This window comes from Balearica regulorum, chromosome 1 (assembly GCF_011004875.1).
Source record: "Balearica regulorum gibbericeps isolate bBalReg1 chromosome 1, bBalReg1.pri, whole genome shotgun sequence".
NCBI lineage: Eukaryota > Metazoa > Chordata > Aves > Gruiformes > Gruidae > Balearica > Balearica regulorum.
The window spans coordinates 130,388,935-130,409,027 of NC_046184.1; the positions used below are offsets into that span (position 1 = coordinate 130,388,935).

General features: G+C 42.7%; 2 protein-coding genes across 4 annotated transcripts in view; one reads left to right on the forward strand and one right to left on the reverse strand.

The window, feature by feature from the left end:
- Positions 1-3,321, forward strand: part of PCYT1B (phosphate cytidylyltransferase 1B, choline) — a 53,037-nt gene extending 49,716 nt beyond the window's left edge. For all 3 annotated transcript variants that reach the window (XM_075774857.1, XM_075774859.1, XM_075774849.1), the window contains exon 8: positions 332-3,321. In XM_075774857.1, the coding sequence (XP_075630972.1) occupies positions 332-538 (207 nt within the window). In that variant the 3' untranslated portion in view covers positions 539-3,321. The remainder of the gene's footprint in view (positions 1-331) is intronic.
- Positions 3,322-16,801: 13,480 nt separating this feature from the next.
- PDK3 (pyruvate dehydrogenase kinase 3) overlaps positions 16,802-20,093 on the reverse strand; it is a 54,814-nt gene continuing 51,522 nt past the window's right edge. The window contains exons 10-11 of the mRNA XM_075774865.1: positions 19,067-19,180; positions 16,802-17,963 (exon numbers count right to left, since the gene is read on the reverse strand). Coding sequence (XP_075630980.1) covers positions 17,820-17,963; positions 19,067-19,180 — 258 coding nt within the window. The 3' untranslated portion in view covers positions 16,802-17,819. The remainder of the gene's footprint in view (positions 17,964-19,066; positions 19,181-20,093) is intronic.

Here is a 20,093-nt window from a genome sequence, read left to right on the forward strand (position 1 = left end):
GGAAAAGGTCCTGGGAACAAGGAACATTGGGAGTTCAGGCAGAAAACTGACTTTTTGAGACAGAGTGTGATAAACATATACAAAAAATCCAAAGGGAGTTCCCCCTGGCTGGCTTAGGACAACACACACAGTATTCGCACACTGGGGGTGTCCGATCTAAGAGAAAACCTTGGCATGTAAAAAACGGGTTGTTACGAGCGCAGCAGAAGAGGCAAAGGCTGACCATGGGCTGAACGGGCCATGCCTCAGAGCAGAAGCCCTTGCTTGCCCACAGACATACTTTCTCCTCTGTGCTTTACTCAAAGGGCATCTTTTCACTTTGCTTTTGCAGAAGCAGATGTTCCAGGAACGAAGTGGCCGAATGCTCCAGGCTTTTTCTCCCCGGCAGAGCCCAAACAGCAGCCCCACACGAGGCCGCTCTCCATCCCGTTCTCCATCTCCACCCTGGGTCTTCAATAAAGCCTCCCCTCCCTCTTCTCCAAAAGCTGCCTCTGCCTCCCTCAGCAGCATGAGCGAGGGAGACGAGGATGAAAAGTAAAATATATATTTTTTTAACCATGAGACAGAAGAACAAACTATGAACTCAACCGCTGGATGGGGAGAAGTGTGAGGAACATCTGGGGTATCTCTGACAGCAGGGAACGTGCTCTGGGAGAAGATGCTGAAAACAAACTGGAGCACAGTAAGGAAGATCTCAGGAAGAGCTTATCCCATCCCCACTCCCTTGCGGTGCCTGGAGGCTCGGCCGGCAGCGCTTGCCAGACATGGTACCAGGGACTGACAGAAAACACGTACGCCTCTGTGCAAGTTCCTGCCCCTGCGTTGCTGCTTATGGCTGCTGTGACCAGGCCGGCTTGGCAAGGAACTCTGCACCAAGTGGGGCTGGCAGGAGGAGCCCGGCTGGCTCCCATCTGGACCCAGCACACTGGCACACGATGGCTGCAGCCCATGGATGAAGAAGATGCGGTTGTATTGGCCCCTGCTAACCTTGAGCTCTTCTGGCACGTGAAGAAATGGCATCACTGCAGTGAATACATTCAGAAACAGGAAATAAAATTTTACTTTTTTTCTTTTTGAATGAAATCTGCCCCAGACCCCAAACCACGCCAGTGAAATGGAGAGCTCTCCATCTGAGTTGGTGGAAATCCATTTAATATATTCAAGCTATTGAATGCTGCTTGTTGACCAAGCCTCTGTCCAGGGTGTATGTAAAGTCAGGCTGTATTTGCTCTATCGAATCGCTCTGTGTTCCTAGTGCCTGAACAGCTACCAGATAACTTCTGTTCTGCTCCCTGGTTTTGCACTTTGGCGGCAAGAAAGTAAATGAAAAGATGGCCCTAGCTGGAATGTGGTGTTGTAGGAAATAGAATTCACCAGTAAAAATCACCAACATCTTCAAACTATCTAAAACACACACGTGGGATCCCAAGGCCTTGGGATGTGGTCTCCTAGGAAACCCTGCTGCTCCCTGCTATGTGTCGCCAAAGGATGAGCACAACAGTGCTGTTGTCCTCACATGCTACTCAGCTGGTTAAACAAATTTCTCATCTAACTCTAAACAAGATGTGTTCACAGACACCCAGCCCCCGCAGGGGTCCCGAGGCCAATCCTCTGCCCCAACGCAGAGAAAAAGTTGGAAAAAAGCAATGGAAACCTTTAAAACAGGATTAGGCACCTGTCCGGAACCACAGAAATGGTAGCACGAGCGAAGCTTTCCCTCCTCGATGTGCTAGCTGATCTCCTTCAGGCTTGGCAAAGCAAGACCTGCCTGACATCTGGATCCCCCGTTCAGTCACGCAGCTGGCACCTGGTGAGGTGGCCACAGACTTGCAGGGTTTCTGAGTGTGGGGTACCCCCAGCCCCCAAGGCTGCCCTGCCCCACAACCCAGAAACACCCAGCCTGCATCACTGTGGTAGGGCTGCAATTTTGCTCCCAGGCCACGTGCACGGGCACACTGGAGGTTCCCCAGATCGCCACCAACTTTGGTGCCCGGCCAGCGAGGTAAAGGGTGCTGCCGCCTGCCCGTCCCAGCGACGGCACGCCGGGTACAGACCCTGGGCAGCCTGGGCAGGGGATTGCAGCAGCAAAGTCGCCGCTGTGCCACTGCTCCCTGGAGGTGCAGACCCATCAGGCAGCACCGGTCAGCACTTTGCTGGTTCCCCGTGCAGGAAACACCCCCAGGAGATGGAGGGCTCTGAGCAGCTCTTGGAACAGCAAAGTGAGAAGGAACAAGACGCCCGAGCGCTTGAGCAGATGGGTAGTAGTACCTCTGGCAGCAGGCCCCAGCAGGCCACCATCCTTACCTCGCCGAGTGACCTAGTAGGTAAACTCCCTTCACTCCTTCCCTTCCAGATACTCTTGCAGGCGGGTAGGTACAGACTCTCATACCAGGCACCAGATTAGCCCCACGCTCTGTTCATTCCCTGCAGCTTTCATCCCTCCCCCACTACGGGGTGACCGATTTTCCTTAGGGAACACTTTGCCAGACTCTGACTACCACAAGACTGAGTACATAATATCCCGTGGCATACTTTGTCCTCTGGAGTCAACCTAGTTCCCTTTTCACAGAGCTGCAAAGAGAGATGAGCGGGGAACAGAGCGAACCGCCGCTTTCGCTAGTAAGTGCCAGGGGAGAGCCAGAGCGAGCTCAGCTGCCGCCAGCTGTGCGCCCCATGGGACGATGCAATTCAGACCTTTCTCAGCCTTAGGCAACCTGTTACTGTAATTTCATACCTGGGATGCACTTGTTAGTTTTTCTGATCCTTTGCAAGTCTTAAGTCTTCCCATCACAAACCACTCCACCACCACAGGAACCGTCTGCTCTCTACTGGTGCTGTTTACACGATGAGCCATGTCCAAATGCAATGGAGGTGGGTAGGTTTTTGTTGTTCCTGGCTTTTACCATTTGTTTTTTTATTAAACTAAACAACATCATGCTTACTGTTCAGCAGCCCTTGTTCAGCGGTTTGAATGGAAGACAGCACCTCACCTTGTAAACAGGAACTGGAGAAAAACTCACCAGTGACGACTTCTTAAGAGAAGCTGTTCCTCAGAGTCACAGGTGGCTACCCAGTGACAAAGCCATATGCTGTACCAGGCGTCCTTTTGTATTTAGGGTATCAATAAGCTGAAGCCTTTGCCCTGCTGGTACAGACACCAATATCCACATGCTGTCTCTGGCAAACCAGAACCTCATTGTCTCTGGACACGGGGAGGGCAATTTTGCACTTCTGAGTCATGGTTGGGTTTTATTTTTCATGAGTGTTGCTTTAAGTCCTATTTATCAGCCAAGCTCCACATGAAAAATAAACAGTGTACAACAGATACTGCTGCCTCTCACCGTCATTTTACAGCGCCTCTGAACACACAAACCCAACACCTAACGTAAAGCTCCACTGATAGCACAGCACTTGTTACCTCTGTCCTTTATACCCCAGTACAAAGCATCCATCCTTGCGCCCCCACAAATGCCACCAGAGCAGCCTCTGCAACCTGCCCAAAATCCTGCTGCTCTCTGCTCCCACAGCATGACCCCTCACCTCCCCTTCACTTGGATTGCTCTCTGCAGAGGCAGGGACAGGCTGCCTCAGCTGACAAGGCGCAGTGTTAGGCACTAGCAAGTTGGTGGCCTCCCTTCCCCTCCACCCCAGCGCAACGGAATCGGGAGCTGCTGTTTTAATTCCTACTTCTAGATGGAAGAAAGAGGCAGTGCTTTTGTAACCATCCTGGTTCTGCTTCTGAAAACCATCCCCAGCAGCAGGAGCAGCAGCTGTGATGCTCCTGAGTGTGCCAGGATGGCTTGCAGCTGTGCCAGGTTTATGCAGCAGCAAACATTAGCCACAGGGACAACTCCTGACTCTGGCCTTGACTCTTCCTCCAGCTAAGTCAGTCTGATGCCTGAGTGTTCCTGCTGTGCTCTTCCCCTTTTGTCTTTTCTGTAAGAAAGAAATTATCGCTGCACCAGCTGTAGAAAAAAAAATTCTTTTACATTATTTATTTATTGGTAGCCCTGCCTCAGGCAGGGAGAAGCTGAACCAGCAGGCAGGGACTTCGGACTTTCCAGTGAAGGTATTTTTAACTGCAGAATGGGAACAGATTTCAAAGCCATTTGGCATGGGAGAGAAAGCATTTAAAGATGCACAGTCCACACCAAAATGCTCCCTGCTAATACAAGCTTTATTACTTCAGACTGATTTGGGGCTGTTTGGAGCAGTGTCTTGCATCCCTTGGGAGATACAAGACACCCTCGTACACTCCCAGGACCAGGAAAGTCAGCCCGGCTGTGGTCCTGCTTCTCTTCCCACTGAGCTGCCTCACAGCCCCGCGGAGAGGAACCACCTCTGGCTGACGCCTCCCACAGTCCGACTGCCTGGAAGGTGCTGGTTTTGCACACACATACGCTTGTGCGGCCGACAGTGCTCCGGGAAGGGACGCCGGGGGCTCTCCTTCACAAGGGCCTGATCTAAACCCAGGGACAACATGAGCCACCGCTGAGCCGGGCCCACCCAGGCAAGGAGACACAAAGCAAGAGCTGCAGCACCCTGTGGGAGCGTCTGCCTCTACTGCAAGCAAGCACTGAGTTAAGTTTGGAACAAATTTTATATCCAGTAGTCTGAACTGAAAAGCATTTTTAATTTTTCAGCTGGGATTTCATTGCACCATAGAAACCCTGAAAACACTAGCAAAGAGCATGACTGGAAGCAGTCAGAAAGTCTCTGCTGTGAGTTCATGTGAGTTTATGTAAAACAGGAGAAGGTTTGAAACGTGGGTGCAGAAGCAGAGGTGATTTTCTGCAGTACGGGGCAGAGCTCTTGAGCCAGCATTTGCACAGTACATCTGCAGTGTTTCCTTTGTTTTAAATCCTTCCATCATTTAGGCATGAAATATAACATTGTGTAAGCTCACTTGCAGGGGTGACTTAACTCACAAGGCTCAAGATAGATAAACATTTAGAAAAACAGATTAGAATTTTTTGTGTATATTAGAAGTTATTTCCAAATACTGTAGGGATGGAATTTTCAAAAGAAGGAAAACATTTAGAATAGCACAAAGCAGCGCTGATAGGTGGAAGTTGGACAAAGTTAACAACAGGAAACGGGCATTTCAGATAAAGCCACAAGAAAACAGATGCTTTTGCATGAAGAGGAACCCTGCCTTCCCAAGCAGGCGGGCCCAGAGCTAGGACCTCTTCTCAAGGAGGATATGGCTGTAATAAGCCCCAGCATTACCCACGCTGATCTCTCCTGAGCGCTGCCGCTCCTCTCCTTGTCTGCTGAGCTTTCCCTTTTACGCCCAAAGTCATCCTGCACAAACTGCTGCGATTCACTTTCACCTTCCCTCCCCCAAAATAAAACTAAGCCAGCCCTACAGCCCAGCATCAGTGCAGATCCCACACCTCCTTCCCCACTCCAAAGCCCTCGCTGAACAAGGTGAAGCTGTTTAAATTCCCCTCGGCTCGTGGCTTTGCTTCCTCAACTGCAATCCTTCCTTTCCCACTCCAAAGCCTTAGGGGAACAGTTTTGGCCGACAGAAGTCTCTCGGTAGCTCCACGGTGCTGCGTCTCCATGAGCGCGTGCCCTGGAAGCTGGGATCTCACCATGTACAGCCCAGCCCAAGGTCAGAGGGGGTTCATTTTTGGGCTGAGGGCAAACCCCCTGGGGAACAAGAAGGTCCCCTGAGTCAACACAGGGCCTGGCAGCTCAGCAGGAAGGAGAAGTTTGACACTACATCAAATTTGCTTGTAAAAAGCAGGTAATAATAAGCTGCCATAGGGAAAAAACCAAAAGTCCTACATGATAGCATATAATCAAGCAGCAGTTGCACTTGAGCCTGGTGCAGCAGACCCCTGGCCTCCTCCTAAAACAGACCTGAAAATGGAACAGAAAATGGACCTAGGGCTTCGCCTCTTGTGTAGAGACCCTTTCGGGCAGCAGGCTATCTTAAGAACTCCTGATTGTATTTTGAAGAGATTTTTTTCCCCCTCTCAAAATACAACACGAGTTCCCCAAGTACACGCACACAGATATATTCTGCCCTTCTCTTTCTGAAGAGAAAGCCCTTTCCTGGTTCGTGCAGGGAAGGGCGGCATCAGCATTTCTAATCCAAACGGAAATCAAGGCCACCGCCTCACAGCTGCACGCAGGCGGCTCCCATGCTGAAATCCATTCCTCAAATAAAAGGCTTGAATCCCCCTACCCCAGCAGTTAGTCATGGCCAGTTTGTGGTTGGGCCAATACCCACCTTCGGTTCACAGAGTTCTCTCACACGTGGTACCTCCATCCCTTTTCAGATATTCCCTCCAACAGCATCCATCCTTCTTTCAATGAGAAACAGTGAACTGCCAGCTTGGAAGTTAAGTAATGCAGTTTTGCCTTTCACACAAACGCAAGAGCCCGCTCCGTATACTGGACTGTGGCAAAATATAATCTGAAGGCAAATGGGGAGAAAAAAAAAATGGAGGAAATTATGCCTTTGGAAGTATCACCTCCTTTAACCCTTCTCAAAGGGCCATTGCACCCTACAAAAAGACGTTGCATCCTAAAAGGATGAAAAGGTTACAGGGCTTGATCCCAAATTTATCTGGTAATAAATACTTCATTGTCTGTGCTATACATGAAATAAGTAACCTCTGTGGAGTCATCAGGATTTGACTACTTACAATATTTTCCTCTCCTCATTTTGGCAGCTCAGCTTTCCCTTTACATTATGTTTTGGATAAAAGTCTCATCTCCACAGGCAGGGAGGATTCCTTTTGCCAGCCAGCAAACTGTGTTAAATAATCACAGCAGAGCAGTAAGTACCTGGAAGAGCCCAGACACACACCTGAGAGGGGGACACCCCAAACCCCCACCCCGCCTGACTGTCCGCCATTAACTGTGACTTCAACAAGTACGTGGGAAAGAACCAGGATTCTCCCTTTTTAAAGCAGCCCGAAATTCCCCAATCACTAGAGGACGGGCTTGCTGGTGCAGCAGAGCTCAGGCTCAGGAGGTGGCAGCCTGCGAGAGCGGGTGAGCCGAGCTGTTTCAGGCTCGCACCCCGGGTCACTCCTCCTCTGCGGCAATGAGCCCACAGGCTCGGAGTGGCTCCTCAGCTGCTGCCTTGGTATCTGGCCGGCGAGCTCGGTCCTAAGGGATCAAACAGCGCGGTAAACCCTAGAGCCCTGCGATTGACTTCTATTTGCAGAAAGGGTGCAAACAAAAAAAAAAAACTCTGGCACAGGGAAGTCAGGGATCCAGGAATCTGAAGATTTTTTGGCTTTTTTGTTTTTAAACGACTGTGGTAAAACAGAAGCAAAAATATGGTTGCAAGGCAGAGTTTTCCAGTTACAAAACCCAGCAAGAACTTAATTTTTTTAGGTGTTTAACTGGACTAATCAAGAAGAAAATGGTCCGTTATCTCAAAACGATTGTTCCTGAGCCCAAGCACATGAAGGCAGAAACACCCAAAGGGAAAATCCTACCTGGCGGCACTGACCTGGCTGCATGCACGTGTCAAGCGTCACACATACATCCAATTCTAGAAACAGCTTTGTTACATTAAATTACGGCCTCTTCAGAACATTGTGGTACTTTTTAAACCTAGTCTATCATTCTCTAATCATATTTCCCTACAAACAAACCCTGTTTTTCTGTAAACTAAAGTAACTGCGAACAGCAAAGCCATCATCCACTTAGGCAAAGTAGATTAATTATAACCTGCTCTTTGCAAGTGACTAGCTTTGAATACCAACAGGGTTGTATTACTTTAATGTACTACATGCCATACTAGTCTCTGTTTTTTTCATTTCAAAACCAATGCAGGAAAACAGTAGGAAGCCAGTTACTTTGCTACTTGGCCATACTTAAGGTATTTTGTATCATCAGTTTAAAAGTCAACTAGTTTCATTTTTAACAGTGCCCTGAGTTTGCACGGCTACAATGCATGATTAAATGCCAAATGCCAAAACAAAGATGAAACTATCCCTTAGACAAAATTTCTGGGGGTTTTCTTTTTCTTTTTTCCCCTTTGGTTATCTAAAGGGCCTCTGCCAAATGAGTGCATTTATTCCAGAAAAGAACAAAAAGGACACTTTAAATATTCATATTATTCACATACAAATAGAAAACTGTATAAGAACTAACAAGATTCCAAATTAAACATTAATCCAAACAGCGTGGCAAATCTTGGGTGGTTTAATTTATTTTTTATCCCCTCAGGAGCACCTTTTCTTCAAACCACCCTGCAGCACGTACTTGTGTCCTAGACACACAGACAACGTGGAGAACCATCAGAAAACACCAGCAAGCTCACAGTCGATATCCCTTAAAGAAATGCAAGAAAAAATAATGCCATGAGGTCAAGCACCTCTATGCTCACACCTTTTGACTTCCAGCTTCTGGGAATTCAAGTCAATTTGTCATTAAGAACAGAGATAAACTACACAGAAGCTAATTAAACGCAGTTAGCTTATGCAAAGAGCTGTGGTACGACCGTGCCATCTGCAGAATTGACTTCACCCTTTAACCGAATGAAATTACATCTACAGGGACCTGCCCAAGATGAGCTTTTTGCATGTTTTACCCAACTGTTCAACTGTTTATTAAGAAACAACAAGTTAGAGATTAATTATATACTTAGGCACTGACCATTGTGTATCAAGCATCTTGATAAAATACTTTCATGTCTCATTAAAAATCTAGAAACTTCAGTTCTCTTGTTGTAAAACACTATGTTTAGAAAGCCGGCGTTCTCCAGCATTAAGTGCACAGACTAACAGCAAGACAAAACATATTTAAATATACCAGAACAAAGCATAACTCCAACTTCTTCCTCCATCAAACAGCTATTTGTGAAATATTTTGTAAAGCCGGTAAACTTGTACACTGTAGTGTACAGGATGTGGCCATTTTACTTAGCGCGTACTGCAGCAGGCAGTTTTCAAGCACACTGCATCATTCCCACAACGGACACCCATTTACTCAGACGGGTACCCACATCTGAACATAAAGGAGGACGAACAGCGTTTCCCTGGTGGTAAAACCTTAGTACCCCTTTAGTACCGCACAGCCGTGACTTGCACACACAAAAACCCGGGTGCCTTTACCTGAATACAAAGCTGACTGTGCCTTAAGTGTTGGTCCCCCAGAGCCTCAAGGATTATATCCAGTATTCTTATGTCTACAAAGAGATTTATTAACATAGGCATAAAGAGCAACGTGAAGAGGCCAGGGCAGCGCTCGCAGAAAGCACAGGGGAAGCCACGCGCACCCCCGACAACCTCAAGTCTGCTCGGACGGCTCCTACACTTTAACAACCAACATCTCACAGCAGTGCAAGCTGGCATCGCTTTCCATAACCACAAGGAAATTTTAATGAAGCTGTCCTTTGAGAGCTTTCCAATACCAAAACACAGTCAACACCTGACCTTGAAACCTGGCAGAACCGAAGCTTTCTTCTGAAAAAAAGTCTTTTAAATCAGCGTATTACAGGTGCCTGCTCATTTTTTAATTTCAAGAAAAGAATCCACAGTGTCAGATCAAGAAGGAAAATCATTTTACAACTTTCAAATCCCATCTCCCAGCTGCACACTAGTAGAAGCAAAGTGACATGCCTGTTGCCTTTGGACTAGGGGGATAGTTTGGGTCAAAGACATAAAAAAATTATCCAAGTCACTAGATGGAGAAGGGTTTGCAGATTGCTGTAACAAGTTTTCTGAATGGCTGATGGTCTTAGAACACAGCAGGCATTATTTACTAGACTCACTTAATTTTCCTCTTAACTACTAGAAGAGATGGTACAAAAGCTTAAAGTAAAACCAGCCTCGGAGTAGGATGATGAATATAAATTAATCTGACAATAAAAGAAGTTTAATCTTTCCTATTAAGCATGTCTGACATATTTTGTATGCCTGACTTCATTTAAAAACTGTCTACTGCAAGACTTCTCTTTCCACTGAAAGTAACAAATTTCAGTACTGAATGAACCTACAACAGCCTAAAAAAAAGGCAGGAACTCTAAAATGAGAAGCTGATCCCTTACTACAAATTGTTCTCTCACATAAGCCTGCGTCCTAGAGCCATATATCTTCATTATACTGCTGTTACTGCAACTAGTTGCTTCATATTCTACAGACAGCAACTGTCAAATATTATGCAGTACGTACTGACAGATTCTGCATTTTTGAGCTACTTAACAACTCAGCTCCTGTAAGTATCCTATCGTGGCAAATGGTAAGCAGCAAGAAAGTACAACACAGATTTCTTCTCATCTGAAGTTTTAAAATAAATTCTTCATCTGAAAGAAAATTATCTCAGTTCTAGCAAAATTCTGACCATCTGGAGTCTCATTTATTACTTAATAAAGTTAACGAGTCAAGCAAGCTGGGTCTCCAGGCATTTTCCTGCTCCGGAATTGCTTGTTAAGAAACTTTGCTTTTTCATTTTCTTGAATAAGTTATGAACGCACATAAAACTTTATGGAAAACTGAAGAAATTTCAAGGTAGAAGCCTTGGGTGTTATTTTATAATAGATACCTCAGATGTCAAGAATAATCCAAGAAACTTTAACTTTAGGGAGATTTATATAGCAGGGAAAAAAAGCAAAACCCACAAACGCAAAAAGGTGCTCTTATGCTTCAAAAAACCCCAATGTGTGGTGACAGACCATGCTGACATACCCAGAACAATCGGATACCAGTTTCAGACATCCCCAATAATTCACTTTTTGTTCTAAGCAGCTGTAGGAGCTTCTGCTGCTTCCACATCAGGAAATCAGAAACTCCAAGCAGCAAGGATGAATTGGAGGCAATCCTTAATAATACCGAACATTAAAGGAAATGTCACACTCCATGGAAGTATTAGGAAGTGGCTAAAATTGTAGGCTTCATCTCTATTCACTTGAGGAAGCGTCAGCATGGCCAAAATATGTAGCTCAATCCCTGCCTTCAGCATCTCACTGAATTTGGTCCCTCTAGATCCCGTAGTTCTGCAAAGCAGCAGTCTGAAGTGCTGCAGAGCTCTGCTGCTGCTACCACAGTAACGACGATGACTGAAGGGGTTAAATACTCCCTTTCTGTTACTTGCATTGATATATTAAACTGATGTATTATTAAATCAACAAATTAAGTCTTGATCAACAGTAAGGGCTATAAAACCAAAGAAAAAACCCCACACACTTACATAACAAAAAGTTTTGCAAATAATTTAGCTGAATTTTAGCAACATTTGAAACATTCATACTATACGGATGGCACCAAAACTCTGTAATTCAGCTCTTAATGTTTTGCCAATGGTAACACCTTCCCTGCTTATAAATCTGCATGTTCCCTCAAAACCAAGAATTTGGAGATCATGAAACAAAGCTTATTTTTTAAAATATGATTTCATATTTCCAAATGGTCAAGTTGTCAGTCACCAAATAAGTTTAATTTGTAATTGTTTCAACTTAAAGCTCTTAAAATATAACCATTTCTGGATCCCTCTATGAAAGTGAGAAAAGGAGAATCTGAGGTTCTTGCCAAAGACTCTATTTTAGGCAGTTATTCAGAACCAGCAGTTTCTAGGTAAGACGCCTGAACTTTTCTTACCTCAATGTTCTGAGAAAGGAGCGATGAACACTAGTTAAAAAGAGAGACTAAACCAAGAGTCACTAGATTAACCCAATTTTATCAGAATACAAAAGAGAACATTAAGTTTTATCCCAAAATACTTTAGGGTACACATTCCCACCTGCACCCCCTCACTTCCCCCCCCCCGCCCCCCCCAGCCCCACCTCAAGCTACAAGCCTACAGAAACCAGGGAGCTTATCTGCATAGATAAAGGAATAATGTAGAAAAAATACTTGCAGAAACGATGGACCTAGAGTAATTTCTGTAGTGACTAGGTTTTCAAGAAGCCAGTCTCCCACAAATGCCTTTGCAGCTCCATTATTTTGAAGAAAGAGACATCTTCAGATTTACAATCAGCAATAAAATTCCGATGTTTCAATTTTTACGCTTAAATCAAGTACAGTTTTATTTTTTATACAACTGCTGTCTTTGTAAATATTTTGATATCAAGTCCTTGGCATGACAGCAAAATCAAGAATTGTGAAGTTCAGCTATGCTAACGTGATTTTATCTTTCTAAAGACAAATCAAGTCTTGTGCCACAAGAGTCACTGAAAGGTAACTTCAGAATGAAAACTAGAATTTCTTGTGACAACAAGCATTTCATAAAGACCCATATCTGGCAGGCATAAAACATATTTATGAAAGACATTAAAAATTTTAAAGTCTTAAAATGTACCTGGAAATCCAATACAAGCCAGGTCAGATTAAATGTACCTGAAAATTCAGAGTACAACAATACAGAAGCAATTGCATTTATCTATCATTCTAGAACCAACTTAAACAATAAATTATGCTTGAGATATTAATAAAAGTCTTGGGGGAGGAGGGAGATGGACATGGAAACACTCAAATGCATGTTTCCACAGAAGATTTTAAACTGCTTTGTAACAAAACAGGCAAGAAAAACACTTTTCTCTAAAATTACTCTGACCTCCCAACCGCAGCTGAGGGTGTCCTTCTGTAGGCATGTGTGAAGTTGACCTTGGGCCGCTAAATCAAAAACTAAGCTCCATAGCGTGTAAAACCAAATCAGTCCCTTAAAAATGTCATCACATAGTTTCTACATATTTTTATTTGTCAGCCACGGAAAGAAGAAAGAAAGATAAGAGTATACACAAATTATATTCACAGGTATTGGACTAAAAACAATTCCAACACAAGTTACAGAAGACTCAAAACATCACCAAGTAATCTCATGAAAAATTAGCTTCCCACTCCTCCATTACAGGTTTGGTTGATTCAAATGATGCCACCCCAGAGGAAAGGCAACACGAGACCCCTTTCCCTCTTGGACGCCAGGTGCAACACAGGCCAGCTCACGAGTAAGAGTTCTGTCCCATAACCAACGCTGGGAACAAATTGATTTGATTTCTACCCACACCAGAAACTCACATCATAAAACCCAGTACCAGTTTAGCACACTGTTAACTGTTCATCAGGGATGGTGAGTGTGAAACAGCTAGCAGGTCCCTCGCCTAAGGACAGTCCTTGCTGAACAGCCCAGAGCTCCGACAGTGCGCCACTTGGCCCTGCCACTGCCTCGTACCATCTACAGACAGAGGGTGGGAATTGCAAAGGACTGCCAATCTGCCTCCTCTTGGCAGTATTCAATTCAAAGGAAAAAAAAAATTAAGAAAGCAATTAATACTAGTTTGACAATGTCAGAATTATCACAATCACATCAATCCTACTGATACTAAGTTAAAAAAACCCTTCCAGATTTAAGAAACAAACAAGTTCTCTATACCAATTTCCGAGATCTCTTAAGGCAACATAATACTGCAATTAAAGCACGTGAACATTAAGTTTTCTTATTTATTTTTAATTAGAAAGCCACTTCGGTTACACAAATCTTCATTGTTTCAAATTAACGTCAACAGCTTAAGTCCTGATCCTGAGAACAGATTCATTTAAGTGAGATTACTCTCATACACTGTTTACTTGTGCAAGTATCTGCAAGATTCAGCCCTGAAGTCGCTACACAGTTTATAACTACGTTCCTCATTTGTGAATAAACTCACCTTTGAACTCAGTAATACATCGTTCTGTCATGTGCCATCATATTCTCTAAAGTTCTGCAAAACCACATTGATATATATTAATTCATAAGCAGGTGAGTATGTCAGGAAGAAGAGATGAAGAGCTATTAGAAACCAGTGCATCTACATGGCAACCGAGGAAACATGCAAGGAAACCCAACGCCGCACAATCGGACATGGTTAGCCTCAAGAGAGAAATACTAACAATAAACATTCAGGCTGTTTGCTACGAAATTATACATATCAATCAAGACCACTTTGCACTTTGCAGCACCTAACGCATAAGGATCTAGAAGTGCTTATTACAGGTGAGGGAGGGGAAGTGTCTTCATGTCAATGAGGTCAAGATTTCACCCTAAATACTGAGTTTGGGTGGCGGTGAATAGGAGGTTGCACTACACTGGAAGACCACTCTTGCTCACTTTTTGGAGAAAGTGAACAGCTGTTTCAAAGCAAAATCTACATGCCACTGAGGACAAAGAAAAGTATGTTATCCAGTTGGAGCAGCAAGTGTAGTTTACATAGCCAAGAAGTAGCTTGAGTTTTCCAGCAACACACAATTAATATCCATATTCTTTAAGCGTGTGTCAAGGGACCTGGTTTAAACACTGCCTAAGAGGTAGCACAAACTGCAGCAGGACAAAGGCTCTCTCGGTACTATCCTAGGTCATCACGGTCAAGTACAGAGGCAAAGACTCTGCATTTGACTTGTAAAAGAAGCATTTCAGTACCTTCTGAATATTTCTCAAGTGCTGACTCTGAAGGACCCCTTGTTAGCCTCAAAACAAAGCGAAGAAAAGCAAGGACAAATATGCTTTGGAGAGACTTCAGGATCTATTAATATTAAAATAGGCAGGGGATTAATAGATAATGTTCAAGACATACACCAGAAAAATGCACACCAGACAAAACAGTTAAACTATTTGTTACACTAGGACACATAGAAATTGTTTGGAAATTCTCTGGAAGAATCAAGGAGCAAACACCTCTTGCTCAGTTTGTTTCTGTTAATCACTAAGCACAACAGATACGAAGCATTTTCACTGAAAACATTTTGCTCTATTTATGTGTCCTGTAACTCAAGACAAGCAGGTTGCAATAACATTAGCAGGCCATACTTCTGAAATCCGTAAAAAAGAAATACACTTTTATATCATCAGAAAATCTGGAATTAACAGCCCTAAGATATTAAAACAAATAGTTATAACAGACTCCAATCAAAGGTAGAAGTAACTGAAAAAAGATCAGGATCTGTAGTTAAACTAGCCATACTACAAACCCATCCACCCTCATTTTTCAAGCATACCCATTGAAAAACACTTCTAATTGAAGGTCTGCTGCTGTTGTTTCCTAAGATGGTTTTCAGACTAACATCCCTGTGTAGAAACATGGCTTGAGGACAATGAGTGAAGAACAATTTACGTCATACCTGGCATCTCCACTAAAGAACACAGGCTGCCTAGACAAGGATGGAGAGGAGAAAAGTTGCTTCTCGTCCATATTCGCCATAATGGCCACGAACAGACCTTGGGAAATGGAAAGAAAATGCATTCCTTGTGCTCTACCTTCCTGCTTTGAGCAGTTCGTACATGCTCAGGGTTCTTGGAAATAGGTACCATTTTAGGGGACTTCAGTTTTCGTGTACTAGAGCACTTCAGTCCTGAAAGCCCCTCAGTTGTTTTTGTGAATAAAGAAGTGAAATGACTAATATACCATAACATCCCCAACGGTACCTTCAGCTTTCATTCACTGGCTTCCATGGTTTACATGCGCTTCATGAAAACAAGTTCAATATGCCTGCATGCTTTCTTTTCTGTTACCTCTCCTACTCAAGTATAAGAGACAGCCAAAAAGAAGCACCAGGTCAGGATTTACTACTTCAAAATATGATTTCTAACCAGAGCTGAAACTCAGGTTCTTACACAAACTATCTTATTCCTTGGAATGTTTTAGGCAATGTTCTAGGAAAAACTGACCACATACAACTGGGAAAACATTAGTTTCATCACAAATTTCTATTTTTAAGCAAGCCCCCCTCTGCAATTACTAGAAAACATATACAACTTGAAATTAATTTAAAAAACAGTGAGAAGTTGTGGGTGAGGGCAGAAGTTAAGTAAGTGACTGAATTTTAGTAGCTGCAAGTTCCAACTGGTGTTTCAGTCAAACTATTACTCTGATTTCACCCCAGTAGCATAGCTATATAGCTTGAATAGCAATTTGCCTTCTCTGCAGCGATGCCTGCAGTCATGGGAAATTATTGCTCTGGAGGCCACACGCGTTACACCCTCACCGTGCCGTGCAGAAGGGCACCGCTTACCGGCTAACAAGTCGGACAGCCTGCAGCACCGTCCTGGTATCTCCGCCTCTGAACTGTATGGCGGGACTCTGCAGAGATGTGTACGAGCACGTGCTAAAACAAAGTGGTGCTCCAACGTGACTTAACTGTACAGCCTAGAGAAGCCCACAGAACCTCAAGCCCTGCAAACTCGTGAACGATTCAAATTCTTGAACCACCTGCAACAGATAAGAGTGAGAGTTTGCAAGGTAAGGACTCCAACTCTCACGAAATAGAGCTATATGAAGCTTATTGCTCACAGCACTTTGTAGTCCTTTGATGAAGTGTGCTATGTAAGTGCAAAGTACTATCGTTAAGTCAAACTACGATTATTTTTTTTAAAAAATATCTAGGAATTTCTCAGCATTTCCCTGTTTACCTAACAGATCAGTTCTTTATAAAAATAAATATTGGGAGGACAAAAGGGACAGTTCCCCCTCCAATTTTAGTAAACAAGTTTCATTTTTCCATGCTAAAATCTGCAATATCTTTCAAAAAAATATCAAAACACCTAAGAGAAACTGAGGGTGCATCAGAGTTGCTTACAACTCATCTACTTTATTCCTGTGGCTAGGATATCATTAGAACTTCTAAACCTCACAAATTTTTCTTGAAAGGCCATAGTATCAGAAACAGTATTTGGCAAAGACTCAGTGAAGAACAGTTTCCTAATACTCAGCAGTAACCCTTACAATAAATTTAAGGGGAAAATACTTCGCTTTTTTTCTCTTTGATTTTTTTTCCTTAAATCAGGTACCAGCTATGTTTTGTCCCTCCCATTTCTATGGTATTTCCAGTTTCACGTATTTAGACCAAAGACACTTTCCAAAAGCTGGTGTACAACATCTTTATATACACTACAAATTCAGATTACCAGACTATAGTCAGACATTGAATATATAAATAACTTTGCAAACTATTTACAGGTTTTAAACTAATCAGGTTCCAAGCAACCAACACTCTTAAGGCAAATTCATTTGTATGACTGGCTGTCTGGCCTTTCAGCGTTTCTCTCCCCTCCCCAACCCCCCAAATACGATAGGCAATAAACATAAAATTGAATAACCCTTTGCCCCTATGTTGACAGAATTTCTTGTATGGAGAAATGATCTAACTACTTATGATCCTTCCTCAAAACAAGGAAAAATGTATAGAAATGCATTTCTGTGTTCACGCATCAAGAAAATCATTAAGGTGCATACCAAGAAGTGGAAATCCCAATGTCTTATAACAACATAATTTTTGTATGCACTTGACAAATGGATTTGGGAATTTGGGGAAAGCATCGGTTTAAAGCTGCACAACCCTTTTTAGTACTATGCATTTATAAGCTCATTAGATAGAAAATCTGAAGAGCTCAAAGGGATTTTCTGTAAGAGGTGACACTGTGCAATATAAAATGCAGTAAAGAGTGGATTTTCAAAGCATATGTTTAACTACATTAGGATTTTTCTCTTACACCATATTGCTGTGCAAGATACTATTCACCATTTAAAGGGATTCTGCACATCTTGCCAATCCTCATACTGGAATAAGAATTGGCCATTTCAAATAGTATCTTTTTGTTACAACATTGTATTCTTAAGTGCAATCGCAGCACAATCCCTTTTGTCAATGCATGACTGAAGCAACCAAGCATATTCTGGTGAAGTAGACAGGATTCACATACCAAACGTGCTTAGTGCCTTCCTTTAAGTCCCAATCATCACTTTGTTCTTACTATTTTTCAATGCCCTGATTAGGTCTTTGTTTGGAAGTAATTAGCTATTGTGGTTTGAAGAATTTTGGAACAAAGCAGAGACTTTATACTGAATGCAGAGGTCATCTCCAACAGAGACAAAAGGTGGCAAATTATCGATTAGCTTTATATTTAGAAGCATCCCTTGGTTCACTGCTAGGATTGCTCCAGTCATCTGCTTCAGGTGTGGTCTTGTAGTGTCGCCATGCTGACTTATTAAAAACAGGAAGTCTTTCAAATGATTCACTTGAAAGGGCCTATAGAAAAACAAAAGCAATGGTAAGATATCACTAGAAATATCGACAGCGAGATGATACTCTGGGGAACTCTACAGTTACAACTTCTGTATTGAACGAGTGTCTCATGTCACAACAGCTTTTTGAAAATTCTTTGGCTGTGACTAATCACTGTAGTCATAGTCTAAGTACTAGTCATAGTAAAAGTTAAAAGAAAATAGTAACACTTTAAAATATTTCCCTTCTTTCCAGGGAGTAGCATCTACAATGATAGCAAGAAAAAAAACCAGTTTTGGTCAAAAACATTTTAGGGAGATTTGTCATTGACACTGGCCACACAGCTACTTTAGTTAAACACTTCTCCAACAAACCGGGACTCTTTCAGCACACTGATCTGTGAGGACTGATCTAGTTCAGTCCATTAGCATGCCTTTTTTTTCTAAGAAAGGCCATGCCTTTTTCCTTCACACACACATGCACAGTTAAACCCATCAGAAACTAAAGTTAGCACAACTCACTCGCTACATACAGCAAGGCACAGTCACAATGCTAAGTCAATGACCTGTACATGAGCTATACGCTATATTCTTTTAAATTCCCTGATGAAATTCAAGCAGTTAGTTTCAACCTTAACTCTCTGAGTAGCCTGGGATCTCCCAAAAAATGACAATGGGAACAATACAGTCTATTGCACGTCAAGAACTGCATAGAAAAAAAATGTACTGGCCAGGAGTCAGACAATCGTCTTCTCAGTTTTATTTTGGCCAAAACTTTCAGAATCAAAAAGTACTAACCAAAACTATCTCTCATCACACAGTTCTTTGAAAATTTAGCACCTAAGACAGATTAACAAAATGCAAAGATCCAACACAGGGGACTAGAAGAAAAAAAAAAAAAAAAACAAACCAACAAAGCAAGCTAACTAGTATTAGTACCAGGTTAACATTTATAACCCCTGCTTTTAGGATTCTCTGTCACTGATTTAGATAAAATATAATGAAGACAGCAATCACAGATTTGAAAACTAGTTGAAGAGTAAAAAGAGAGAACATTCACTTATTCAGCCTGCTATAAACTATCAAATTGCACTGCATTACTAGCTTATAAAAGGGTCAAATTCATACCTTCAAATAAATTACAGCATCTGAACCAACGCCTTCCATTGAGTAGAGTTTAAGGTCACCTTGAAAGTACCTAGCGTACAGACGAGAAATTGGCAAGCCATAGCCAAACCCAGCCTACAAAAACAAGGAAACAAGAGGAAAAACATGGTGGAAAGTTAAAAAAAAAAAAAAAAAAAAAAAAAAAAAAAAGGGCAACAGATCACTTCAATCATTTATAAAACAGAAGATACCTAAATATTAGATTTGCAACAAATTATTCTTCAAGCTTTCCTTTATTACTCAGCCTGCACTAGAAGTTGGTATTCAACCTTTTGAGCAATCTCCTTTTTTCCAAGGCATAATTTTTTAGCCTAAGTACAGAAAACAGAAAAATATCAGAGCCCTTTGTTAGGACTACCTTGTCCATTTTGCATTTCTTCAAGGCAGGTAGGTATACCAGTACATGCTGCCTCCAATCACCAAAACAAACCAATACCCCTAAGCCTGGGATTATTATTCTCAAACATGTCCACAGTTAGGAGACTACACAAGAAAGCCAGAGACAACTCTGTTTACTTCATCTAGGTCACACTATTAAGTGATTGCTGATGCCATACTGCAATAGAGATCAGAAGACTGCATACAAAGCAATACAAGGCAAATAATCTTCTGTTTACCCATGTAACAAGAGATCAGGATTCCATAGCACTCAACGATCTACTGAGGACTGAGACCCTGTACAGACCACACAATTTTCAAAGCACAGTAGACTTGACAGGTACAAACTTTAGATTTTAAATTTCCAACACTAATATCCATAACCATATCTGCAACAAGGTCAACACCTGACATGTTTTCCAACCCACTCTTGTCAGAACAAATTATAAAAACACCAAGCCTCTCTAACTGCACCCAGGGAGGAAAGTTTTGGTCTACACATCACCTCTTTCCGATGACTGGGTATGTGTTGAGAATCATAATGGTTGATTATTCACCTGAGCCTCTCCTGAATTTTTCAGAACTGTTCAGAGCAATAAAGGAAGGATTC